Raw genomic sequence first — 27,670 nt, 5'->3', positions numbered from 1 at the left:
AAAATTACCCACCAATACTTTGAGACCAGACCCTGCATCTTAAAACCAGCGATCTACAAACTGAGGCAGACATAACAAAACCGTGTTAGCAAACTTGTCACAGCAGGCATAAACCAGCTCTAGCTCCAGGTGGCAACAGCCAGGATTCACCAAGCTATTAACCACCCAGAAGAACTCAGCAGGATGACTCTGTGTGGATGCAAAGGCAGCAGAGACGAAAAATGTCATTGCTGCATCCCCTGCAGCAGTAGCATCCCTTTAGAACAGGAGCGTCTAAACTTTTTGGCAGGAGGGCCACATGGTCTCTCTGACACTGTGTTGAGGGCCAGGGAAAAATATTTACATTTAAAATTTGAATAAATTTGCATAAATGAATACAGTAGAGACAGAACTTGATGCATTTGGGACAATCAGATATGCTTTCAGCAAATATATAGACCAAGCCAGAAATGGAGAGGAGGGTTTAAATAACACCCAGTTCACATTGGGCAGTTGGGGGCCAGTGTGGACTCCAGCAACTCTCCTGTGGGCCAGAGGCTCGTTGGAGACTGGGGATTTCCTGTGGGCCAGACTGGGAGTCCCCAAGGGCTGCAAATGGTCCATGGGCTGGATTTTGGGGACCCCTGCTTTAGAAGGATTTATGCCACAACACACTCCTTTGGCATCCACCAAGTACTACCTCCATTCCACTCACCTCCCATGTCTCAAGTTCTTCACAGAACAAACTCATAGGAGCGACAGCAACACAGTATACCTGGAAGCTGCTAACAGCCCGATCCGATTTGCAGGATGCAATAGCAGATCTCACAAACTGCAGAGCTGTGGCCATCAGAAAATCTGGGAGATCATGTACAGGTGATAGCAGCCCGCAGAACCTCTGCCATCCCCATGAAATTGGCAGCGGAGGTGGAGTGGGCTGGGATCAGGTCGGGGGCATTAGTAAACATGCATTCCATCAGAGGCAGAGATTCACCTAAAGCCACCAAATGTGTTTATGGGAGATGCAGAAGCTGGACCAGGGGGCGTCCCTGATTTGCAGTTTGATCTCTTTGCCATTACAATACAACAGCTCTCGTGTTGTCATGTTACGGAGACTCTGTTCAACTGAAAGAGGAACTTGCCAATCCAGAAGTCGGGCTTTCTGCTTACAGTCCACCAGATCTTATATAAAGCTTTGGGCTGGCAATTAGGATTTCAGTGGGGAACTCTAAAGGTATTTCACCAACAGAAAGCCAACTACAGACTTCCTAATGCCTACAATGTTATGCTTTCCTTTCATAACAGGATTATACGCCATATGAAAATATAGCAGGTTGGGATTGCCTACAGCCAAAAGTAATTTTAAACAAACCTATATTCTAAACATTAGTTGGGGGAACACATGATACATACACAGAGATGCTGTCAGTTTCTGCAGTGCTGCTCAGTAGGGAAGGCTCCTCACATATGGAGTCTATGCAGACTGAACACATTACATGGGGGCTAAAGCTGAAATTAAATCCGGATAAGACAGAGGCTCTCCTGGTTCAGAAATCCTCGATGCAGGTGCTGGAGTATCAGCTTGCACTGAATGGGGTTGCACTCCCCCTAAAGGAGCAGGTTCTCAGGTTGGGGGCCTACCTGGACTTGCAGCTGCTCCTGGATTCCCAGGTGGCAGCTGTGGCTAGGGAGGCCTTTGCTCAGCTTCGGCTGGTGCACCAGCTGCGGCCGTACTTGGATCGTGCAGACCTGGCCACAGTGATCCACGCCACGGTGACACTGAGGTTAGATTATTGTAACATACTCTATGTGGGGCTGCCCTTGAAGACATTTCGGAAACTGCAACTAGTGCAGAAAGTGGTGGTCTGTGTAGTAGGGTCTAACCCCTGCTAATTGGGTAAGAGGCACATTTTCAAGTGGGTGCTCCTTTTTTTTAGCAGGGGGAGAGTAACTGGCCCACCTCACCCCAGCACTGTCTGTTTTAGTGGCTGTCTGCTGGTATTCTTTTTGCATCTTTTTAGATTGTGAGCCCTTTTGGGACAGGGAGCCATTTAGTTATTTGATTTTTCTCTGTAAACCGCTTTGTGAACATTTAGTTGAAAAGCGGTATATAAATACTGTTATTATTATTATTATTATTATTTACTGGAGGTAGGCGGTTTGACTCTGTCAATCCGCTTCTCCAGCGGCTGCACTGGCTGCCCATTTGTTTCCGGCCCCAATTCAAGGTGCTGGTTTTGACCTTTAAAGCCCTATACTGCTCTGGGCCAGGGTATCTTAGAGATTGCCTACTCCCATACAATCTGGCTCATCCTCTTAGGTCATCAGGGAAGGCCTTTTTACAAGTGCCGCCGCCTAGGGAGGTACATGGGGCGGCGGCAAGAAATAGGGCCTTCTCAGTAGTGGCACCAACGCTATGGAATTCCCTTCCCCTTGACTTAAGAACTGCTCCCTCTCTTGAAACTTTTCAGTGAGGCCTGAAGACTCTTTTGTTTAGATAAGGCTTCTGAGTTCCTGGCCTTTTAAACTTTTTTTTAAACATCTTTTAATACCTTTTAAACACCTGGTTACAGGCCTATCCTTTTATAATTTCTTGCTCTATGCTCTTTACCTGACTACTTTTTATCTGACTACTGTTTTTATGATGTGTTGTTAATATGCTTTTATCTGTTTGCAAATTAAGTTTTTAAATTTGTTTTAACCTTTGTTGTAAGCCACCATGAGTCCCTCCGGGAAGAAAGGCGGGGTAAAAATTAAGTAAATTAATAAATAATAATAATAACAATAAATTATTTTCTCCTCCGTACCCTTGTTTCTCTCCATTTTTTTCTATTGCCTGTTGTAGACTGCAAGACTCCTGACTTTTTGTGTGTCGGTATGCAACTAAGTCATGGTTTCAATATGCATTTGGGCTCTTAACTAGGGTGAAAAACAAGCCATGGTTAGAACCAACCATCATCAAAGGTTACATCTGCATGGAGCTATAGCGACTAGTCTGCAGCCTGCTGCTGTACGTGAAGTTCTTGGAATGAAGGCCAGGGCATAACAGAAAAGCTGTGGCTAAAAGATATTCTAGCATGATTCCTGACTATCAGCCTCTCGGTTCAGCTTCTGTATTTAGTTTTGAGATGGCTGGATAAGGAAAAAAGGTTACTATAAGGCAGTCTCCTGCTCCATCCCCTGCTATGGGGGTAGCTCCACATGAAAGGAGCTGGTGAAGGACTTGCCTAGGTTATCATAGGAAGCACCCTCTCACAAAAGGATTGGCTCACCACACTAGTCTGCTACTCAGATAAGGGGATTTATTTCAATGCATACAGTCTCTTATGACTTATTCGGGAGCCTTTGATCCTTAGCTGTAGGCCCATCTCAAACCCTCCCCCCCCAAGCAGCTTGCAGGCAATAGGACTGTGGAGGAGGATAACAGGACTGCACATTCGTTCATTGCAGCCTATGGTGCACAGGGGCACAGGCAGGGGCGAAGAACTGGCACAGAATGGAGGCACACAGACAGTCTGGGAGTGAGCAGGCAGGGTTAATCTGCCCTGTTCCTTCCAAGATGGACAAGACAGCATGCTCCCAACCTCCCACCCTGTATCCGTTTCCTAGCTGTCCCCACCTTCTTCTGGTTCTTCTCCCCCGCCTCAGGCAGCCTCCCTCATCTTCTCCACTTCCACCTCCCATTTCCTGGGGTCCACGTACCCTTCTGCCACCCCCCACCTACTGGTGCTCTTGCTCATGGTGGTGCCCACCTTGCTCATGTGGTCTTTTGGGATGATGTGGAAGAGGCAAAAAAAAAAACAGTAAGCAAGTATGTGCGGACACAAAGCCGATCCATGGGCCCAAAATGATGAGCCTTTGTATCTTGTGCATCTATGAGTCATGACTCTTTTTGGGTAAACACCCTGAATCCTATGACCGGGTCAGTGGGGCACATGATTCAAGTTCCCACAAGATGCGAAAAATGCCTGTTTTCATGACTCGAGTTGAGTCTGCAAGTAAGGAGTCCTCATCCCTGGTTAAGACATTTGAGAGTGGGACAAGAGGAGACTGGCACTTCATTGGATAAGGAAGGGCAGCATTCAGCAAGCCTTATCAGGAGGCCTCAAGTCAGCTCTGGCTAGACTGTATAAAAATGCCCAATAGCTGTGCCAGCTTCATTTTGGGGAACTTCATCTTTTATTTCTAAATACCACATCTCCAATAGATATGAGAGAAGACAGCTGCTCCCAAGTACTGTAGCTGCTTTTCAAAGTCACTATTTTGCTGCCAGAAGGTTTAATTTTGTAATAAAGATTACATGCATGCGTATGGTGGAAATTAACTTTCTGTCACTATTTAACAAGTGTGAAACAAGAGAACTGAAAGAGCAAGTTCTGCTGGAACATATCACGAACAGATGAGAAAAAAATGGGTGATGAAGACACACCCAGAGGAGCCAAAGCTGTCAAAACAGAAAATCCCCAGGCAGCTGCGGGGGGAGGGGTGTTGGGGAGAGGAATGTATGTTATTTCCAGATCTTTCAGATTTCAGAGACTTCTCTCATTTTGATTGTTACTATTTGTGTGGGATCATCCATGTATGTGACACTTCAGCTCTACATACATTACTCTCCATACCAGTATGTTTCCCATGATTGGACACCAGTGTTATCATAGCCATTCACCTGTGGCAGGAAGGGAAAAGCATGTATTCAGGGACATCACTGGGCTACACAGTTGCCAAATGACCAGGAAAAGAACACACACCCACAGCTCTGTCAGATTTTTTAGCATCTAGGCCAGTTGCCAGAATATTCTGCATATATCAATATATATATATATATATATATATATATATATATATATATATTTTAAATAGTCTAGGGCCTTTTTTTTAGCATCATCGTAATTTTTTTGAGCAAGTCATTCTCACGGGAATATGACCTACAATTCGGTACACTGAAGATGTCTGTGCAAACTTATGGAGCACCTGTATCTGATACAGTTTGCTGGAGTCAAACAAGCACGTTTGCATGTTGAGAGCATTGCAGAAACGGAGAGGTACAGCACAATTCATTCCAGGCCCTTAAGTTTTACAAATTTATGCTAGCAGAGCAAACACACCCACAAGGTTAGGAGGGAAGGAGAGGAGTGACCATCCACCGAGATTCAAGGCAAGCCACTATTATGCAATTGTCAACCAACGAGCCATTCAATGAACGGTATAAACTGGCTTAGAAATGGCACATTCGGAGTGGGGGGGTGGGAGTGAGAGAGATGGCTGGCTCTCAAAACTGAAATGGACCCACTCTCCTAGGCGCTGAACTGCTCCGCTGCCCTCAATATCTTGCTGCCCTTGGCAACGGCCAATTCTGTCCCTAGGGAACGGAAATATGCGCTCTCCAGAACAGGCCAGTTTTATTAAAGGAGGAGGTAAAGAAACCACATATACAAGATAAAGAGAAGGACAGATGCATTCTTGTTAAGGGTTTGCACTGTGTAACTTCCCTCCCTCCCTCCCCGTCCTCAAAACATTAAGAGAGTCTGACACATTCGTTTCAAAATCCATTGCCTCTATCCATTGTTCAGCAAATAATTATACTTTCTTAATCAAACGTGCTATTATAAATTCTAAAAATCAAAGATTCCAAACAGCCTGATCAAACACTGCTCTGCTTTCCCAATGACAATCTGTATCACTTGCATCACATCTGAAAGCACTAGAAACTGTCCAATGTATAGGTTATAACCTTCCAATGTATTTTATTTGTTTATTGAGAATTTCATGAAGTGGAAAACACCATTTTTTAACTGCTGCGGAGGACGAGAGACCCCTGGACAACTACTCACATGCACCTGTATCTCTTGACTGGATCATCATAGTTACTTGAAGGAAAAGCACACTCTACAAATTGAGAATGCTTCTTTATTATCTTTATGATATGTAAAAGCAGTTTCCTATGAGGGTGGTGAAGTAAGTTTTAAGCAAAGGTAGGAGGAGGAAAAATAGTTTAGCACTGGAATTTAAATGCAATTTAGGACACCGTTCATCATCCATGCAAGAAAATTTCCTCCCGTATCATTTCTCCCTAGCGCCAGCCTGGGTAGAAACCAATCTAAAATGGAGGCTTCCAATTCTGAGTTGCCAGGCAAGAACAAGCCCCAGTTTGCCTATCTGGAGAACAAGCTAAAAAAAGGACAGAGGAATAGCCCCAAATGGAGGTGGGGGGAGAAGACAATGATCTAGCTAGGCTCCCCCATGCACTGTAACATCAAATCACAAATGGATGTTATATCTCAGCTATCTCAATGTGATCCACTGGTACAAGGACTGACAATGGTTCTCTGTCCATGTGATGCTGGTGGGGTCGACAGTGTGCCTGATAAACACTTAACAGGCACACTGCCATCCATGCAGAACTTGTGCTCCAGGAAACTGATCTGCACAGCACCAGCTGAAGGTGAGCACCTTTCTTGTATATTCTTAGCATGAAAAATGGCGCCTGCAGCACAGAAACAGCACTCCTATCTTCATTGCGCAAACCAGTAAACCATTCAACCTTAACCAGTCCAAAAAAAAGGTTGCGGAAAAAAATGGCTGAAAATAGAAAAGTATGTTTACAAAACTGCACCTTGGAATTTATCATGACAGATATGTATACATAACATTAGGACAAGGCTGCCTGGCGGCATTCCTATTCAGCATCACTGAAAGAAGCAAAAAAATGGCACTGCTGAAAGACAGACGCAGAAAGCATTGCACGAGTAAGCAAGCTCCAATAATAATAATAATACAGGTATTTCTATACCGCCTTTCTTGGTCCTCAGATTTCTCCTCGGACTTTATTCAAGGCGGTTTACATAGGCAGGCAATTTAAATCCCAGTAGGGATTTTTACCATTTGAAAGGTTCTATTCTTCAAGAAACCACAACATTCAGATGTTTCTTTCTTGATCTGGCCGCACATTCTGGCCTCCATCCTCCCACGCTCAGAGCAGATGGAATAACTCGGCTCAGCTTGTCAGCTGCTTCACGGTCGCACGGTGCCTGTGGCCTCGAACTGGCGACCTTCGGATGTTATCTTCAGGCAAATGGAGGCTCGACCCTCTAGACCAGACCTCCTGCCCTAAGCTCTAAGCCAGTGTTTCTCAACCAGTGGTACAGGTATCACCAGTGGTACCTGAGGTGGCGTCTGGTAGTATTCACAGGGCCCCTGGACACCTGTCGCCCAGCAGCAAGACCAGGAATGCAACACAACAAATAGCGGTAGGTGGCTTGGAGGACAGAGCTCCAAAGCATGCTCCCCTCGAGAAAGCCCTCCTGCCCACACTGAGACTCTTACTGGTGTTTGTCACGTTGCATCATGATGTCATCGCCAGTTTAGTCCAGCAGTACTTTGAATAGGTGGACCGTGTGAAGTGGTACAGCAGAGGACAAACATTGAGAAACACTGCTCTAAGCAAAGTGGTTCCCTGCAAGGTCCGTTAGGTGTTGCTCACTTGCAAACATCAGAATCAGCTGGAGCACTCCTGAAGTTGGGTCAGAGACTCACTTCAAGCAAGCCACTCAGCCTCAGCAGAAGTACGAGGATAATACAGGTGTGCACCACTTAATGACGGGGATACGTTCTCCAAACCCTGCTGTTATGCAATTATGTCATTAAGTGAACATTCAACTCAATTTAGTGCCTTTGTTGTGTAACAGACACTCTGCTGCAGGCTATGGGAGACCTGACTGTTTCATTAAGAGCCTCGTTGTTGTGTTTTGACCACCGTCATATATGTGGTCCGTTGTTAAGCAGAAGGTTGTTAAGCGGTGCATGCCTGTACTACTTGCCTTGCAGGGTTACTGCACGATAGCAATACATATGAAGCACTTTGAACATTGAGAAAGAGCTATACGAATGCCAAGAGTGCTGCAAATGTGCCATACAGCATGACTGCAATGATTCCAGAGTTGGGGAGGTCGGTGCAAGGACGCATGCAAGACTCCCCACACCAGATTCAGACTGGCAAATGGTGAGTTTCTGCCAGTCAAGGGTGGATGGCAAGGGGGGTTGGGGTGGTGGTGATAGAATGGGGGCGTTTTGGGGTCGGGTGACAGCAGAACAGTGGGCAGATCCCAGTAGCCCCACTAGATAGGCTGGCGCACAACATGGGATAAGGGGAAATGAATCCTCTTATTCCTAGCTGCGTGGCAGCCACCTCCTACCCTGCTCTGGGTAACATGCAGGCCAGTCGGCCTGCCTGTTCCAGCACAGGATAGGACTGGGCTGCCCATGTCATTAACTGGTTGTCAATCAATTGTATGACGATTGAAATTGCTCGTATTTTTGTAAACTGGATCCACCATCTGTTTTTAGCAATTGGTCAATTAACAGAATTTGCATATACTTGCACATTTCCAGACTCTCAATATCTGGTACCTTTGCAGGTACCAGGAAATGTGACAGAACTTACAACACACAGGGCCTAATTACTGCAAGCTTTCCTTATCTGCTCACGTGGAGTCCGTCCGGTATTAACCTTTCAGCAGATCTTGTAGAGTATTTGCAAGTCTGACCTTACCAAGCATTTAACAAACAAACGCTACCCGTGAGTGCTTGGAAGCCACAGTAACAGACCAGAACTGTTCAGTGCCATAGTAACAAACCGGAATCAAGATAGCCTCAGGGAGCAGCCTGTCATTAACTTGCAGCTCCACTAATTAAAGTTGCTTCCCTGTCCTTAATCAGTTAACGCTTCAGCTGGTTAATCTGCCACTAAAGGTGGTATTTGATGCTACAGTCACTTCTTGTATGCTACTTTCTGCTTATAGCACCACCATCCTTTGGTTGATGGGACTTAACCACACAGGATGCTGCAAAGGCAACTTCCTGTCTTGGTGCATTTAGATAAGGGATGGACAGCTAGCTGTCCACAGGACAGAATATCCCCGCTTGCAATCTTATATCCTTCACTACCACCAACCTAATCAAGTTATTATAAGTCAAAGAGCGGGACAAGGATTTGCTCATAGTTTCACATTACAGAAAAAAGGTACACTGAGATCCCCAGGAATATTTCATGTGCATGATGGTCCTGGCCATGCAGGGGACCTTCCAAGGTGGGGGAGGGATGTATGATGGCCTGGGAGAAGAGAAAAATAAGAACAGGTTGTTACCATCATCAGCATCAATGATGTACCAGCGGAGCTAGGGAATGCTGGGTTTTTTGGAATGCCAATTTCAATACCTTTGGATTTCATCTTTGAGAAGCTGAAAATAAAACACCTTGCACTGACTGAGCAAAGGAAGTGGATGAAGGAATGGCACAAGCTGCTGGGGCAGAGCTAATGGCCACATTTCACACGCAAGGAAAAATCCTGGGGACATGTATTGGTTTTTTAATCAACTAACATTAGAACAAACCACAGTTCAGCATTTAGATGCAAGATGGAACAATGGTTTGTTTCAAGAATGAAAGCAAAAGCTTCCAATCAGTTCTGTCTGCACACAAAGAAAAAAACGGCATGCACGCTAAGCTCAGCTCTCTTCAGCTAAGTATCAGCTCATAATGAAGCACGATGTTTTCTCATAACTGGAGGTGTTCTTACACATTTTATTTTTCCCACAGATTTCATTCCCCCCCCCCAGGAGGAAAAGAGCAGTGGCAGTGTTATGGGTTTTTATAAGTTATACTTATATATTATAAATTATAATCATTTAAAAAAGTGTACTAGGTAGCTGATATAGTGTCCATAGTCAGATGCAGCCACAGTCATTACCCCCCCTTTTTTTTGCAGATTTTCCAGTTTATTTTTTGCAGATTTGGTTTTTGTTTTGCTTGTTTTAACAAAAACAGGAAATGCAGAAACTGTGTTGTGCGCTTTTACTATGTTATCACCAAAATAATCACACCTTTAGTCAATACGGATATATGGGGCAATGCCATCACTTGCTTTGGTATTGTTGATTGGAGGCCTGAAAATTTATATATCCACTATGAGGCCTGTAGGTCAAAAAAGGAGGGTACAGAGTGAACAGGAAAGGCTAAGGAACCACCATCCTTCTGAATCCTGAAGAAATCTTTCCTTGGGGATGGAGCAGAGGCTCGGTGGTAAAACACATGTTTAACATATTCAGGTGGGCCCTCTTTCTCCATAGGTTTCAAACTCATGCTGGAGAGTCTGGCCTGATCTCCCAGAAGTGACCTGAAGCTCCTTAAAGTCACATCTGAGAAGCATTTTTGGATGCACCTGGAGATCCTATTGGACCCCACCCATGGATTCCATTATTTGTGGGAGGGAAAGGATCTGGGAAACTCCCCCTCCACGAATACTGAGGTCCCAAGACTATCCCTGGATCCTGAAACAGAGACGCCTGCGTTGGCTCGGTCATGTTGTGAGAATGGATGATGGCCGGATCCCAAAGGATCTCCTCTATGGAGAACTCGTGCAAGGAAAGCGCCCTACAGGTAGACCACAGCTGCGATACAAGGACATCTGCAAGAGGGATCTGAAGGCCTTAGGAGTGGACCTCAACAAGTGGGAAACCCTGGCCTCTGAGCGGCCCGCTTGGAGGCAGGCTGTGCAGCATGGCCTTTCCCAGTTTGAAGAGATACTTGGCCAACAGTCTGAGGCAAAGAGGCAAAGAAGGAAGGCCCATAGCCAGGGAGACAGACCAGGGACAGACTGCACTTGCTCCCAGTGTGGAAGGGATTGTCACTCCCGAATCGGCCTTTTCAGCCACACTAGATGCTGTTCCAGAACCACCATTCAGAGCGCGATACCATAGTCTTTCGAGACTGAAGGCTGCCAACATGACAAGACTATCCCTGGCAACATCTCCAGTTAGGGCTGAAAGTATTTTGAAACCTGGGCATCTGCTGCCAGTCAGTGTAAAAACTACCAAGCAAGATGTCTTGACTCCATGTAAGATGTTATCATATATTCAGGAAGCACATTCATTATCCAGCTCCCCATAAGGAGGGCCTCCTACTGTCTGAGCACGTGTTCCATACATGTGAAACTTCAACTGCTAGGTAATGCCAGCCAAAGGGTCTCTGGGTATCAGACTGTTTTGGCTCCCAGCCATTTCTCTCGATACTGCCGTGTTCTCAACAATACCGCAGTTGCCCATCTCAAAGCTGCAAGCAGCACTGGGCAGCGTAAAGCCCCAAGTCAAATGATGGCTGTATGAGCAAGGTTTCACAGCACACATGGGGCTGACAACAAGCAAATGCTGATTACTCATTAAAAGCAGCTTTTAAAAGGGAAGTCTTTGTAAAAATCCAGAATTACTATACTACAGAGACAACTGCAAACTAGTAATTTTGTTATTATGTCACAGCACCCGATTATACATAATCGCTAGCATCCTTGACACTTACAATTTTGCCATTTGCTTATTAAGCGCAAGAAACCAAAACGGATGCTCTGTGCCGCAAGATGAGAATCTTGATCAAAGACTGAATTCACTTTAATTTTCTCCAAGCAACAGCTAGAAAAGGGGGAGAAAGGAAGCTCTAAGCCTCTTGTCAGAAAGCTGTATTCATGGCAAGCCATTTCAAAAAGAATAGAGTCAGCCTGAAGCAATGGGCCGGAGTCTTTAACTCACTAATCAGGGTTGGAAACAAAGCAGGAAGCAAGGGTTCAAATTCCTACTCAACCATAAAGCTTACTGAAGACCCTGAGCCAGCCAGTCTCCTTCCTCTCAACCTAACCTACTCCACAAGGCTGTTGGATAAAGTATGTGTAAAAAGAACCAGGTATGCTGAACAGAACATCCTCTCTGGAAGAAAGATAGGATATACACAGGAATAATCTCCAGGTTATTCCTGGAGGATAACAGGCTCTTCTTTCTTCACATCTAGGCTCACAAATGGGGGGGGGGGGGTGGAAAGAAGGGAACAGACAATATTCCTAAGGGACAGGTTTTGATCTGGGAGCTCTCACTATCAATCTTAACTGAAGCCCATGAGTTTCCTACTCATGCTTCTTTCTTGAGCTCTTTTTCCTGTGTAATACAAGGCTCACTGTATTACATCAACTCTATATCTTCACAACCAAAAACAGAATTTAAAAATAAAAAGTTGTGCCTAAGAACAGAATTCTGGCTCTACAATGACTTTAGGTGGGACACTGAAGACAAATTTCAATGTTCCTAAGTGCCAACCAATATTTTTCCCTATACTAATCACACAGATACATTCAATAAATGCCATAAAATTGCCCTAAACTGTTCCCTTGAGTTTTTTCAGCCCTATTTACAACACCAGACAAGTTGCTTTTTGCTTGACATTTGCAAGGTGTGTCATGAAAAGCACTGTACATTTTAAAAACTGGTGTATTGCATTTTTACAGCAGATGTGTATATTGGATGGCCCAAGAACATGGACAGAATTCTTGGTAGCATAAGGTTGTCTGTATGCATGCTGAAGCCTTGCCTGCCTTGGCTGGTGAGATCTGCATGGGGGAAAGGGATTTGGTCAAGTGGATAGGGAGGATTAATAACATTTTGGGGGGAGGGGGGACAACATGGTACCTCCCTGCCTTAAGGGGAAGGTGGTCAGCCATCTCATGAAAAAAACCCTCCCTTGATCTCAGAGAACTATCAGCCAGTCTAGAACTTCCCATTTGGGAGCAAGGTGCCTGAGTGGGTACAAGCAGTCCAACTCCAAGAATTCTTGGATGAAACTGATTACTTGAACCATCTCAGTTCTGCTTCAGGGCATAGGGAAGTTTAGAACAAAAACTGACTTGGTCACTCTAGCTGAGAATCTACACCAGGAACTAGATGGGGTAGTGCATCCCTATTGGTTCTGCTGGAACTCATGGCAGCATCCAATACCATACACCATGGTAGCCTTCTGTATTACCTTGCAAGGATGGTAATCAGCTCATCCAGAAGGCTGCTGCATGTTTGCTGACCAGTACAAGGCATTGAATGCATATCGCACCTGCTATTCTACCTGCACTGTATCCAGGTGCAATTCAAGCTGCTGGCTTTGACCTTTAAGGTCCTAAAATGGTTTGGAGACAGAGTATCTGAAGAATTGCCTCATCTCTCATGAAGCTGCCCATGCTCAGAGATGAGAAAGGGTCCTTTTGCATGTCTTCTTGCCAGTGAAAGTGCATTCGGTGTCAATACATGAAACAAGCATCTTAACAGTAGTAGGAAAGATACTCGTAAAATGTTTAAAATAAACATATGGTTACATTTGTCAGGGAAGTGGGCCATACTCCGTACTTTCTGCTTAACATCCTCATGTATTTATTTCAGAACTGTTTTCCAGAAAAAGTACACAGAAAAACAAGAACAGCAAATAGAGCCAAAACTATTAAAAACAGCTTATATAGACATCAAAATGAGTATCGCGTTTAACAGCAGGAGAGTGGAGAACATGGATTTGTTCTTCTATGCAATTTTAGTTCCTTCAAATTACTTTCCTACCTAATAGGATGCAGCCACTCAACTGGACCAGGCAACTCTGGGTGCATTTGCCCTGGAAGCACAGCTGCCTCCTTGCCCAAGATTCAGCATGTGGTAACAATTATGGACGGAGCTGCTTCTACCAAGTCCCATCATCAAAACAATACTGTTTGACTGGTCATCAGTCTCCAAAATCTAAGGAGACTTTCCCAACTCTTCTAACAAGAGTTTTATCAAGGGATGCTGAGAATAAGCTTTACAGATCTCTGTCCCACCTTCTTCAGGCCGGGGCAGGTTACTATCAGTCAGTACAGTAGCCCAGTGCAGACATCATCTGCAGTTACAGAAGAAATAGAAGCATACCTGTAAGCCCTGCCTCCACACTGAATGCTTCCCCCCTGCCCCCCCCCCCCAAGAACCAAATGTCCCCAACTCATGCAGAGAAACACTCTCGGTGTAGAGTATTTGTCTCTGTGAACAAACAGTGCTTGGGTAGACAGGGTTACACAGCACATCACTATCAGAAGGGGGGACCTCTCAGTTCACACCCATTCAGCCTGTACCTTGTACTCTGAACCCAGATGATGAATACTTGAAGAGGGTTAAACCAACACAACACAACAGCATGGAAATATACCCACCCAGCCACCCACAACTCAGCCAATATTTTAGAGTGCCTGGGGAAAAGGGTTTTGCTTAGGCACCAAAAAAAAAATCAAGAGTAAATGGGTGAGAAAATCTTTTCACTACCTACTTTAAAAACAAAAATCAAAGTTAGAAATTTGCAGGCATATTTTTAGTCACGCTGTTCAGAATAAACTATAGTCAACAAAGAAATATCACATTGTCATAAATGTTACCCTAGTGTTTTGACATCAAGCCTGCTCCTGGGGTTCTTTTAATTTCTAAGAACATACTAAGAACATTTCTAAGAACATTTCTAAGCCGAGGTCCATACAAATCAAGTTACTCCGACAGCCATGTTTGGCCATTGCCCAGTCATGTCAGGGTGCCTCGCCTGTAAGGCTAATATTATTATTATTATTATTATTATTATTAACAGGTATTTATATACTGCCTTTCTTGGTCTTTATTCAAGACTTTATTCAAGGCGGTTTACATAGGCAGGCTGATTAAATCCCCGTAGGGATTTTTACAATTGAAAGAAGGTTCTATCTTTCAAGAACCACAACAGTCCAGGTGTTTCACTCTGATCTGGTTTCACATTCTGGCCTCCATCCTCCCACGCACAGAGCAGATGGAATCGATCGGCTTCAGCTTGTCAGCTGCTTCAAGGTCGCAGGGTGCCGGTGGCCTCGAACTGGCGACCTTGTGGATGTTATCTTCAGGCAGACGGAGGCTCTACCCTCTAGACCAGACCTCCTCCTAAACAAGCAGGCCTCTCTCACTGTGCTTTCTACCCTGGAGCAAGAAAGGAAAGCAAGGAGAAGGGACTTCCCAGGGTGCCACTCAGCACTTGAAGTGCCGAGCCAGCAACAGGAGGAGCAGGTAACCACAGTTTTGGCTTGGTGACAAGGGGCAGGCAAAAATGATGATGCCCTGATGATGACCTCGAGCATCAAACATTAGGATTGTGCGTGTATCAGTCACGTGCAAGAGACAGTTCAGGCTACATCATAAAAACTACTCTGACATTATGCAAATGAGCAGACAGCAACATAAACAAAGCAACCTCGTCACAACGTGGCGTTGTTGCACTAGTGGGCCAAAGTGCCCAGGATGTTGTACTAGTGCAACAAAGCAGGACAAGTGCAGTAGTTTCAGCACTGGTGAATCCACAGCACCCCAAGTTTTTTTACAAGCCAGACTGGAACTAGAATGGCAACCAACATGTATTGGCTGCCCGGGGTTCTGTTTTTCATTAAAAATATCAGAAAGCTACCACATATTGTCTTCTCCATCTCAGTAGACTTGCCAGTTATAACAAAACAGAGGTTAAATCAGAACAGAGCAGTTGTTGGCATTTTCCTCTTGCAAAGAAACACAGAACCACCCTTGCCTTCCTTTTCGCTCTGACACTGGCTGGCAAGCACAGCATGCAATGGGTGACACAGCCAACAAAAATAATTTTGTTCCCTCCTTTCTGTTTTTTTGGGCAGTAACAATAGCTTTGGAAACAGACAAGTCAGAATACACATCCACTATATTGCACTGTCTCTCACCAGCCATTAAAATACTGCATCAGTAGCTCTTCTGGACAATGCCCTGATCCAGACCTGTGGCAGACCTATATAGGGAAGCACAGCCATGAACCCTTTTCTGCAACCCACTGCTGACCTCATAGTCAGAAGGGGATACAGGGATGGGCCATAGCTCAGAGCCCACTGTCAATCAGTGCAAACAACACTGAGCTAGATGGACCAGAGAACTGGGAGGAGAGCAATTCAGGGCCAGGAGGGGGTTGAGGTTAGCAGCAGAAGCTGCGGCCACAACCTATCCCTCCTTCTCACACATGAAGGCCTACATGGGTCTACTCAAATCTGAGCTAGAGATTGAGCTGGTGCCTAACCAAGTAGACCCATAAGCGGAAATGATGTTCTCTTACCCCAAAGAAGCTTCTGGCTGCCTCTCTGGCCCCATGGCAAATAGTGGCAGTCATTTCGGTGCCGCAGGATGGGCAGCCCCTATAGGATTAGATGGCTTTAAAAACTGACTTTGACAGTTTCAGCGAGGACATGTCTATCAACAGCTTTTAGCCACAACAGCTCAACAAAAGCATCTGTTGACTCTGAATACCAATTGCTGGGGTGGAACTAACAGTAACAAGATGCAGTGCCTATATTGTCTTGCTGTCTGGAAGCATCTGGTTGGACACTGCATGAAATGGAGTGCTCGACTAGGGGGAACTTGGTCTGATCAGGATTGACATGCCAATTAACGACTGGTCAAATAGTTGACCATCTCTTATCTGGTCTAGCAAAATATTGTCAAATGTTTATTAATTACGATATTTATATACATCCTTTCTCAATAGATTCAAGGCGGTTTACATAGGCAGGCTGAACATCTATCCAAAAATGAGATTTTTACAAGTATTATTCCACACTATTACAGAACCTCCGTCTCCAGATGTTTCCCTTCATAGTCAGTCATCATCCTGGCTGCCCATATTCCAGGCTGTGCCAGGCACCTGCAAGAGGGCTTCAAACCATCATCTCAAGGATGTTATCCATTGGAGGGGGCAGCTAACTCCTCCACACTCCACTCCTCCACACAGACATGCCAGCGGCCTCAGTCTCCCATCCAAGCAACCGATCCTGCTTAGCTTCAGGCCAGCATGGGCTCCGGCAAGTCTCCAGCAAGTCTCCAGAGGGCCAGATGGTCATTGGAGACTGGGGGCTCCCCGCGGGCTAGATTGGGAGTTCCCAAGGGCTGCAAGTGGCCCCCGGGCCAGGGTTTGGGCACCCCTGCTCCAGTCCATACCTCCTGCCCTGCATGGACACTGCATGAAGTTGTGATGCTTGAGGAACGGGCCTGCTGCCTATTTAGCACAAATGTTTTTAAAAACGGATTTCTGCTTAATAGCTGTCGTTATCTTGCTTTATTTCTTTTAAAGGTCAGGACTGAAAAACAAATTCTAACTAGAGGTTGAGCTTGATATTTCAGCACAAAAAATCACAGGCATGAAAAATTTCCTAACCAATTCTCATCTATTTAAATTTTTTTAAAACACAAATACTTAGCATTGATAGAAGTGCATAAATGCAATGTTTTACAAATTACCCATTTCTGTGAAACTAATTGATTTGTTTCTGCTGTTTATACCACGATCAATAAAAAAACCCAATAAGCCTTAAAAATAAACTAAAATTATTTGACACCATTTCATTGGTTAACTGACCAGGAATCTATGGTCAATCTATGGTGAAGAGACTATGGTCAGCTTTTTTAATTATTGGTGAGGCACCCAGCTCTAGGTGTGATCCAACAGGATTGTTCTTATTTTGCACCCCAAAGCAAAATTCAAGGTTAGTTTGGAGTTCCTTCTCAGCATATGACAAATCCTAGAGGGCAATTAAGAGTTTTGACAAAGCTACAGTGTTTATCAGGAGCTTTTTCTGGAAGCACTGTGTTTGCACTTGGCCTGTGTTCCACCTCAAGCATTACAGAGAGCAATACAACTCCAGCAAACACAGTGAACTTCACCAGATCTCCATCTAAGAAAAGCCCCTAGCAGTCCAGAAACAGGGAATTCAATGAAAAATGCCTTGTCTGAGCCTCTGACAATCCGCAATACAATAGAAAATAGATTAAATGAACTGCTGGAGCAATAAGTATTCACCTAATTCAGAGTCAATAAATCCAGGAGACATGCTGGCCGATTTCCCGAAACCTGCTGGATGGAGTTCCAGCAAACCAAAGCAGAATTGTTTCAAAAGGCACAGGACTGCCGCCTGTATCAAATCCCCACCACCTCCAATCCAGATCTAATACTGTTCCCCTTCCCTGCATCCATTATAGTTATGCTTTCTCCGCCACACTGGGCAGTCAGTGTTATGGAAGAGGAACAGAAGAAAAACACAGTCTAAAATCAGGACACAGCGTAAATTGTACTCCGTATTACAGAGTCCAGGAGAAATTTGATATTTATCTGCTGTTTTCTATGACAGCCCCAATTTTCCTGCAGTAGTTAGCTCCATCCTCAAAGTAGTCAGAATTGCTTGTGGAATGAACTGATTGACAAGGGAGGCCTAAAAAAACCACGGGCAGAAAGATGCACTGCTGGGCTCATTTGGTCTCCCATCATACTTCTGCAAAAGCTTTCGCTCTTTCCCTGCATCAAGCACAGTGATACGGTTCGTATCAAAATGCATCATATTCCGAGAATTACGAACCAAGCCACCCTCAACACCCCACCCACACGCAGTCTTTCAATCTGGTTTGAACAAAATGGCACAGCTGTTAAAATTGTAATGAACATTTAACCATTCACTGAAATTTGTCTTGATTTTTGTCTGTCAGGGTGCCCATCAAACCTACTGTTATGCAGATAAGACAAGAAAATGTTATCATTTTATCAACGAGCAAGACAAGCAACATCAATGCTTTTATTTTATTTTAGCCTTTCACATTTGTATCCCATCTTTTACCCATAGAGTTCAGGGTTGCAATACTGGAGGAAGGGGGGGGGAGTCTCCATTTTATTCTTACGACAACCCCCAAGAGGTAACAGGCAGCCCAGTCCTACCTAAATTCCCCCCACGCCAATGCAGCTGTGCCAGCACACGCTACACTGCATCCTGCAGGGGAATTTTGGCTGCTGGAGGTCACCTTGAGGAAAGGGGACATTTGTACCCTTGCCCCACACTGAGCTCCAGCAGCTGCAATGGGTCAACTTGGACCTAAGCCAGCGATATCACTGGTGCAAGTTCACGTTGATCCATGTTGGTCGATCAGGCCCAGGAAGGGGGATATGATATGGCACGCCAAGTTATTCAACCAAATTATCCTGACTTATGCCAACCATCCAAACCACGTTCAGAAATTCTGCAACCACAGACAGTGTCCACAGCTACGATGCCAACACAGAGCTGCCAACAGCATCAAGCTCTTCATGCTAATAACTTCAGTTCAGCTCTCTTGGGTACCTTGTACCAGGAGACAGCAGGGGCAAAGCTACAGAGCATGCCAAGAACAGTGCTTGCTAGCACACTCCCTGTAACCGTAGACACCAACCACGGTTACCAAACAACAACAGTGATGACAGAGGCCCCTGCCAGGGATGAAATTCCTTCATTTAAAACAGTCGTTTCCGAAGTCTTCTACATCCAGGGAACACTATCCACCCTAAAATGTTTCTCAAAGAACTCCGGAACGCTGCAGAGGATTCTGGGGCATGTTCCAAGGCTCGCATCAGGCTGTGGCAAGAGACCTAAAAAGATAGACAACATTCTTCTGCATCTTTAGATTGCAGAGAAATATCAGCAGTTGTGGGCTGGCTGCCTTTCAGGGAGGTTTGTTCTGCAATTGCTCACCTTCAAATTGAAATATATCTGATAAGCTTCTGAGGAACCCCAGCATAACCGGGAAACCCCTGGGAAACATCAGGGTTGAAAAACACCAACACGCCAGACAATTAACTACTTAAGTCCAGGTAGTCAACAACACTTCCCATCCACACTCTGTCAAGACTACTGTACAGGTAGTTGGCAACCTTCAGTCTCGAAAGACTATGGTAACGCGCTCTGAATGGTGGTTCTGGAACAGCATCTAGTGTGGCTGAAAAGGCCAATTTGGGAGTGACCATCCCTTCCACACTGGGAGCAAGTGCAGTCTGTCCCTGGTCTGTCTCCCTGGCTGTGGGCCTTCCTTCTTTGCCTCTTTGCCTCAGTCTGTTGGCCAAGTGTCTCTTCAAACTGGGAAAGGCCATGCTGCACAGCCTGTCTCCAAGCGGGCCGCTCAGAGGCCAGGGTTTCCCACCTGTTGAGGTCCACTCCTAAGGCCTTCAGATCCCTCTTGCAGATGTATTGTACAGGACATGGTTTTATAACTGCAGTTGTTACCCTTGTTCCTCAGACATTCCAGAGTAGTAGCAGTGTCGGCTTGTTACAACAAACACAGAGTCTTGTGGGTCTGTTATTTAAGGTGCCACAAGACTCTTTGCTTTTCCTCTGAAGGGCAGCCTACACCAATTGTACTGACTTATTCCAAGCAAAGAGCGATAAGACAAGTTTCCTTTTGCACTCAGTGCCAGTTTGACTTCTGGCAAAAATTGCTAAGTGTAAATACATCCCTCATAACACAAAATAGGGGGAAACACAGCAAACCCAGAGAAGCCTGCATTACTTTAAGGCGATCCCACAAATAAACTATGCTGCATCCAAGCCTCTCCTCAGTCACCACATTTGGTTCTTTGGTTTGATGCAGATGAGCAGAAACTCATCCAAGGCCCATTTGTACCAGTTGTTTTGAAGATGTGCGGACACTCCTAGGTGAGGGGTTCAGCTCCCCAAAACAAACCCTAACCATGGAGCTCTCCCTTCGATGTTCTACTGCAGAGGTGAACTGGATGCATTCTAAAGGAGAGTTCTCAATTTGCATGGAGTAACACAGAGGACCAAGAGACCTGGTCAGCATAACGATGCAGGGCCAGATCATCCATGAGGCCAACTGAAGCAAGCAGCTGCAGACAACAGAATAATGGGGGGGGGGCGGTCCTCTGTCAGCCAACTTGTTGCCACTGCTCCTCCAGTTTACTTTGTGAAGATGGAGAGAAAATGCGGAGGCAAGGAGAGTACTCAGCTAGACTGCTGGAAAGCGGAAAGAACAGAGGTCTGCACATCATCAGGTAAGGGGGACATGCTGTCTTTGGCATCATGAGAACTTGAGCTGGCCCTGTGCGGTAGGCACCAAAAGATCTTCTAGAATGTGCCCCAGAGTACTCAGCAGTACACACAAGTTCTGTAACAGCTGCACACAGGATCCCCAGCAGACACACCAACGTGAAGAGGGCTTCCCTCACAGCAGAAGCTTGAAACACGCAGGATTACGGAAGCTGTTCTCTTTCTCTAGCACACACAGAACAGCAAGATCAGAATCTCTGCTGGGATGCTGGGAGTGAGCAGGTAAACACAGTCAGGGTTTGTCCACTAATCAGGCTGCCTGAAGCTCTGACCCATGGTTGGTGCACAGCATGGCTAATGCACACCCTGCACCCACTTAACCACCTCTGCTGTCCACCTCCTTAGAGGTGCTGCTGCCTCTTGGAAGTATGTAGGGAGAAAAGAGTGGTGGCCTACAACATCCCCCAGCTTCATGCTTCCACCATCTGTGCCCAGCTTTTAGTAACAGAAAGGATGTGGCAGTGCAAAAGGGAAGAGATGCAGCAACAGCTTGCCTCGGCATTGTGAAGAAGGGACCTTGGGCCTCCCCTAATCTCAGTGGCCTCTGAATCATCCAAGAGTCAGCAAAGACATTTCCTAGAAGTCCTCGCACAAGTATGTTGGGATCATGGCAACATAAGAAGTTGTTTTCTCAGGGTGGATATCTTGTCTATATCAAACTCTGTGTATCACCCACATCTGTTTAACAGAGGTATCCCTTCTGTACTTGCTGGTCACTACAGGCAGTGCTGGGGCTCACACATATCTGGGAACATGTACACATCCACAAATGCATAGGGTCAGTCAGATTGAGCAAGTACAATCCAACCCAGCTCTTAAAGGGAAAACACAAACCACAGTTTGTCTGTGTGGATGCAATTTATTTATTATTTAACACATTTATACCCTGCCTTTCCAAAAGCTCAAGGTGTTTGCAATGGCAAAAGATGGTTTTTGTGAAGAAGGGATTTGCTGAGCCCACAAAGGAAAGAGAGAGCCCACAAGCACAAGGCTCATTCCCACAGCATCAAACCCTGATGCTAAGTCAAGTCTGAACCAGCCCAGCATGCCCAGGGCAGAGAGGAAATTGAGTTAAGGTCTTCCCTGACTTACATGCTGATGCTGAAATCCTATACATACTTAGCTGGGAGTAAGGCCTATTGAACGCAGCAGGACATACTTCTGAGTAAACAAGCACAGGATCACACTGTTCACTATTACATGATGATAGTGATTTAGTCATGAGCCACAAATCCTGACAGTGTCCCAACTCTTTCCAACACTGATACATCAACTAAACTTGTAACTAATGTGGAATCAACTAGGTTTACTGGAGTTCTCCTCTGAGGAAAAAGTGTAGGCTGTGGGGGTCAGCATACCAACCACAGCCCCTTAGGTATCTCTAGTGATCATTTCTATTGCTCCAGACATTTTCTCCACACCACTTTTTCCTCAAAGGAGACCAAGCTCAGCAAGACAGACTTGAGCTGACTTCTAGCTAGCATAAAGAAATTAGAGAAGCAAAGGTCTGTCTCAGGTCACCCAGTTGGGTGCCAGTGGGCCCTGTGACAGGCTCCCTCTTCAGAGACAAGGAGACCAAGCTGGGTTGTTAAAATTGTTCCAGCACAAAAGGCTTTTGTACAATACTATTATAATTTTTGCTGCCTTGGTCATTATGGCCAATAATGAACACCAAGGAGCTGGGTTTAGAATTGCAATATTATTAGTACAACGGCTGCACCCAAAGGTTCCTGCAAGAAAACAGGTTTGCTTCTGCCATCTTTACCCTAGAGATTGTAGACGTAAAAAACTGATCACAGACCTTCTATACGGAGAAGGATGGAGTGACAGGCACCAGGTATCTGACTCAAAAAGTCTTTATTCAAGTTCAATTTCATGTCTGTCCCCAGTGCTGGAACAATTGTTTTAAGAAAATGTGATGCTGACTGATAGCAGGCTTTAGACTCCTGCTACCATCACACATTAGAAACCTCTACACCAGCAGTTCTACCAGTCTGTGGCCCACCAGTGGGTCCCAACCCAATTTTTGGTGGGCTGTAAAACTGAAGATTAGCCTATATGCATCAAGGTTAAACAACCTGCTACTTGGAGGGAACACTGCTGGCCAATCACCATTACAGCCACAAGAGGTTTGAGCCTTTTGAGTTAAGTAAAACTAATTTTTTTAGGTGGGTCCTGATGCTGAGAAGTTTGGGAACCACTACTCTACACACACATTCAAAGACACTGTCCACATTTATAAATAGCAGCACCAAATCTCTGAGTCTCCAGCAAGTTGCAAACGTACACTCTAGAACAGTGGCTCACAAAAGTGTGCTCCTAGGAGCCCTTCAGGGGCTCCAGAAGCATACCATAAGTGACTGCCATCTGTTCTGCACTGTGCTACTCCACTGGCACTCTGGGGTTCCCCAAAACTCCGCATGTGTTGGTGGGCCTTCCCAAGACTCTGTTTAGGAGTGTAAAGGGCTCCAGAGACCAAAAAGTTTGAGAACTGCTGCTCTAGAGTGCAAGTCCCAATGAATTCCACTGGCTTGCTTCAGCAGAAATATGCACAGGATAAGATTTGATGGGAATTTTCCGACTTTGTTCAAATTCCTAATTGCTGTCATGCTCCTAATTTCACACATACCTGCAATATGTGCTTTCCTCTAGTCTATAGCGTAGACATTGCACACGTATAATACAACCCACAGAACTGGAAAAATACCAGCGGGTCGAAATATCCTTTGCTGGCACCCAAGAAGTATTTATTTATCTTTCTGCAGGCAGGGCTTGAATCTAAAATTCAGTTTGTTGCCTAAAAACATAAGACTGGAAGTTACAACTCCAATTTTTTTTAAATATCACAAAAGAGGTAGGGAGAAGGGATGACTTTCAATATAAATTGCTAGGCTTACTGGGCGACACTGCACCAGTTATTTGGACTAAACTACCTCACAGGGTTGTGTGAAGATAAAGGGGAGTGGCAAGAACCACGTACACTGCCCTGAACTCCTTGGAGGGCTGGCAGTATATAAATGGAAAAATAAATATTACAACCAACCCAAGCCAATAAAATTAACATTTTTAATATCTATTACTCACATTCACCACAGCTTCCCAGTACTCCATGTCTAACAATTCAACCTTACATTAAGTGGCATGGTTGCTGAAATGACCCTAAACCTATATGAATGAACATGACTCTGCGAATCCCAGAGTTTGGTCTGAAGGCAGACAGGTCTGACTCTGGCCAGCACCTAGATGGCCGATTGCCTGGGTACTCCATGTATGATGCCTTGAGATCCAGCAGGAAAGAAAGGTACAATACATGACAAACAACGTTCCACAATTCTATGAGCACTTAAGCTACACTTGTGGTGTATTCCTTTTTTAATTCTCACACAGAACACAAAACCCTGCTTACAAATCTGCTCCGAACATCCTACAGCTCCTCAATTGCATCCCTCCTAAAAGCCTTCCAATTAGACATACACCCACATCTTTGTATGTATAGTATATGTAGAAGAGGACCGAAAATGGACAGATGTTGACAACCCTGTCACAATCAACACTGCCCAGAAAGAAATGCAGAGGAGAGCATGGAGAAGGGGGGAGGGAGAAAACAGAGCCTTTGTGAAACACACAAAGGCTACCCCATAGACCTCACTATTGATTAGCAAGGAGTCCCCAGCTGGGAAATCACCTCCATGTTTCATATGCTCACAGATCTGAGCAAGGATAACCATTCCTACACACCCGGCTCCTGCCTGTGTTCCCAGCCTCTGTGCCAGCCTTCCTCTCACTCCGATTCCCTTTCCTCTGGCTTGCCAGTTGCTAAACAGTAAGTAACAAGCTTGCATTGGAGGCTCTCTCTCGGATCAGACAAAGCCACCTTCTCAACTCCATCCCAGTAAGCTTTAATAGTTGTAATAGGGGGGCAAAAATTCTCATTCACTTTCTTTCCGCCCCAGTTTTTCAGATGGGCACCCCAACCTCCCTCCCCTCCCCCATCACCCAAATAGCACATTTTCCATTTCTGCTCCAGAGTGAATTTTCCACTTGGGAAAGTGGGCTGAAGGGGATGAGGGAAAGCGTCAGCGGTCATCTCTGGGCAACAACACCTGCCTTCTAACCAAGGAAAGAGTCACTTCCTGAGACCCCATATTCAAGGAAGTCTTTCCAGGAAGTATCTCGGGGGTTGCTTTTTAATCCCTTTTCTTTCCCTGTAAAGAGGAACACAGGGAAAAAGGAGGAGATGCCAAGCATGTTTTTGCCATGATTCACTGAATACACACCAGGATACTTTTGAGGAGCCCACGCAAATGCTGGGAAGAAAAAATAAAATTCGGAAACATGCAAAACATTTCCCCAGCTGGGTGCCAAATTTCATAGTAGCTGTTAAAGGGACAGAGACCCCTGCTGTGCTCCTGGTCCCTTCCTTCCAGGAAAAAAAACAAACAATAGCGGAGAGAGGACCCTCCTTCCCTCCCTCCCTCCTTCCCACCCATCACCTGCCTCTCTAAGGAGCCTGGCCCCATTTCACTACCCCCCCCCCACACACCATCATCGCCTTCTTCTCTTTCATTGTCACTCTCCTAGCTGTCACTCTTAAGCCCCTGGCTTTGCAAGGAAGTAGAACGGGAGGAACCAGTTATTGAATGAAAGCCCATCAGGCCCCCTCCGGTTCCTTTCACGTCTGTTGCTTTTTCCTCTTCCTTCACTTGCTGATCTTCTGCTGGGAGCGCTACACTGTCACTCCTCCTGGAAAGCTCCTCCGGCAGAGGTTCCTTTAAGCAAGGGAAACCTCCTCCCGGACCTTCCATTCTCTCCCTCCCTCCCTACAACCAAAGCTCCCAAGCCGGAGCTCAAGACTCTGATCGCCTGGTCTCTGAGCAGCTTTGGCCACGACGCTTCCCGGATCCCCCTAGTCAAGATGATGCCATGAAAGCTGCTGGTGCAGGACGCGGAACCTCAGACAAGGGGGGAAGGGATCCTAGCAGGCAAAGTGGGGGGGGGGAGGAATCCTGGCAGGCTAGGGGAGAGGCAGAGAGACAAGGTATCCTGGCAGGCGAGGGGAGGGGGCGACAAGGTATGCTGGCAGAAAAGACCACCAGCTGTGAGCTGCGGGATTGTTCGCTTTTAAAAGCCCACCTTAGACCTGGAAGGTCCAGGTTCAAATCCCTGCCCAGCTTCCTGGAGTCCTCATCTCTCAGCCTCACCTACCTCACGGGGTTGTTGTGAGGACAAAAGCAGGGGGAGGAGCTACGCGCGCGCGCGCACCCTCTCCTTGGAGGAAGAGTGGCATAAAAAGGTGATAGAGGAATCAATCAATGAACTCAACCCTGGCATAGGAAACCTCCTGGCCCCTTCCCTCGCCTCCTTCCCCAGCAAACACAGCCCAATGGCTGGCAGGGGGAGGACGGCTTCCCTGCTTTGCAAACCGGAACCCCCCAGAAAAATGGAAGGGAAGCCCGATCTCTGTCGATCTGCAGCCTACAGAGGCTTGTGCAGGAGAATCCCGGGTCCAGAGGCGGACTTACTTCTTCTTCCGACAGTCCATAGACGGGCTCCACCATGCCCGCCGCCGCCATGGGTCCAGGGGGTGCAGCAGCAGCAGACGGGAGTCCCTCTTCGGGCAAAGAGCAGGGAATTCCCCCGCAGGCGGCAGCAGCCCACCAGCAAGCCGCCCAGCCCAGGTGAGGACTCGCGGACCTCGCCTCTCGCCTTCCACCCCCGCAGAGCGTGCAATGGAGAACTGCGAGGCAAAGAGGAAGCCCGCAAAAGCTGCCCGGGTGCCCTTCCCCCCGAGCGCAAGAGGAGGCGCAGCGGGGATTCGAACTCGCCACCTCCGCCTCCTCCCTGCACAGCCACCGCAGCCTGTCCCGCGCAGACAAACCACCACCGAACCCTTTCCCTGCCCAGCGCTCCGGGGGGGTGGGGGTGGGAGGCGCCCTTGGAGGCGGGGATAAGCACTGCACCGGCCCAATCACCCCCGTTATCAATAATGGCAGGCGGAGCTTGCAAAGAGAGAGCTGGTTAGGTTGAGACTGCTTCTTCTTTTGCTCTCTTTTGGGGGGGTTGCAAGGATGCAAGGAAGGGGAGGTGCGGGAGGTGCGGGAGGTGGGGCGTGGCAGGAACCCATGCAAGGCTTGGGGGGGGGGTTGCCTTGCCTTGCCTTGCCTTGCCTTGCCTTGCACTGCAGCTCCAGGTCCCTTTGGGCAAAGCAGCCACAGTTTCCCTGCCCTTGCAACAATGTCTGCCTGCAAAGCGTGCTACATTCTTGCACTGTGCAGAGGGGATGTGTTTGGGCTACTGGCTGCTTCTAGGAGAAATTAGTGTTCCTTTTTTTTTAAAATCGTGGTTCTTGGGCGGGCCACACACTGGAGTCTTCATTCTGGTTTAGACTGTACCATGCAATCCATGCTCAGCTTTCCCAGGCGAACTCACAGAGAGAAGGCGCCTCTCAGTGGCCAAGGGGGGGAATTGCTGCTGGGCTTCACTCTTCACACAGTGAACTTCAGCCTTTTCTGTGCCTTGACCCCAATCCATCCAGCAATCCTCCATGCATACATACAATATGAGGCTGGGGACCCAGCATCAATCCACCCCCTCCAGGACCCTCTTCTCCCACCTATCCTCCAGCCCTGCTGCCATCATTGCCTGCTCTTCACGTCTTCATGCCCTCCCACAGGGCCTAGGAGGGGGGGGTAAAGCGGGTAATTTGTACCCCGGCCCAGGGTCAAAAGGGGGACCCAGCAGCCAAAGGAGGGGGCCCAGAAAGCTCCTGGGATCTTACATTTTCCTCTCAGACTTGTCGTCTGTACGGGATGCTGGCGACACTACCACAACTGGGGATGCTGGGGACACTAGTGATGCCACCTGGGTTGGTAGATCTGGGCTCCAAAGACTTTTCCAGCTGTCTCTACCCTTCCTGCCCCTATTCTGCTTGTCAC

General features: G+C 46.4%; 1 protein-coding gene across 2 annotated transcripts in view; it reads right to left on the bottom strand.

Annotated features, from left to right (window-relative positions):
• Positions 1–26,571, bottom strand: part of NEDD4L (NEDD4 like E3 ubiquitin protein ligase) — a 267,298-nt gene extending 240,727 nt beyond the window's left edge. For both annotated transcript variants that reach the window (XM_066616668.1, XM_066616669.1), the window contains exon 1: positions 26,258–26,571. In XM_066616668.1, coding sequence (XP_066472765.1) covers positions 26,258–26,308 — 51 coding nt within the window. In that variant the 5' untranslated portion in view covers positions 26,309–26,571. The remainder of the gene's footprint in view (positions 1–26,257) is intronic.
• Positions 26,572–27,670: the final 1,099 nt, after the last annotated feature.

This window comes from Tiliqua scincoides, chromosome 2 (assembly GCF_035046505.1).
Source record: "Tiliqua scincoides isolate rTilSci1 chromosome 2, rTilSci1.hap2, whole genome shotgun sequence".
Lineage (NCBI taxonomy): Eukaryota > Metazoa > Chordata > Lepidosauria > Squamata > Scincidae > Tiliqua > Tiliqua scincoides.
The sequence above is the reverse complement of the archived record's forward strand: the minus strand, read 5'-3'. Positions and strand labels throughout refer to the sequence as shown.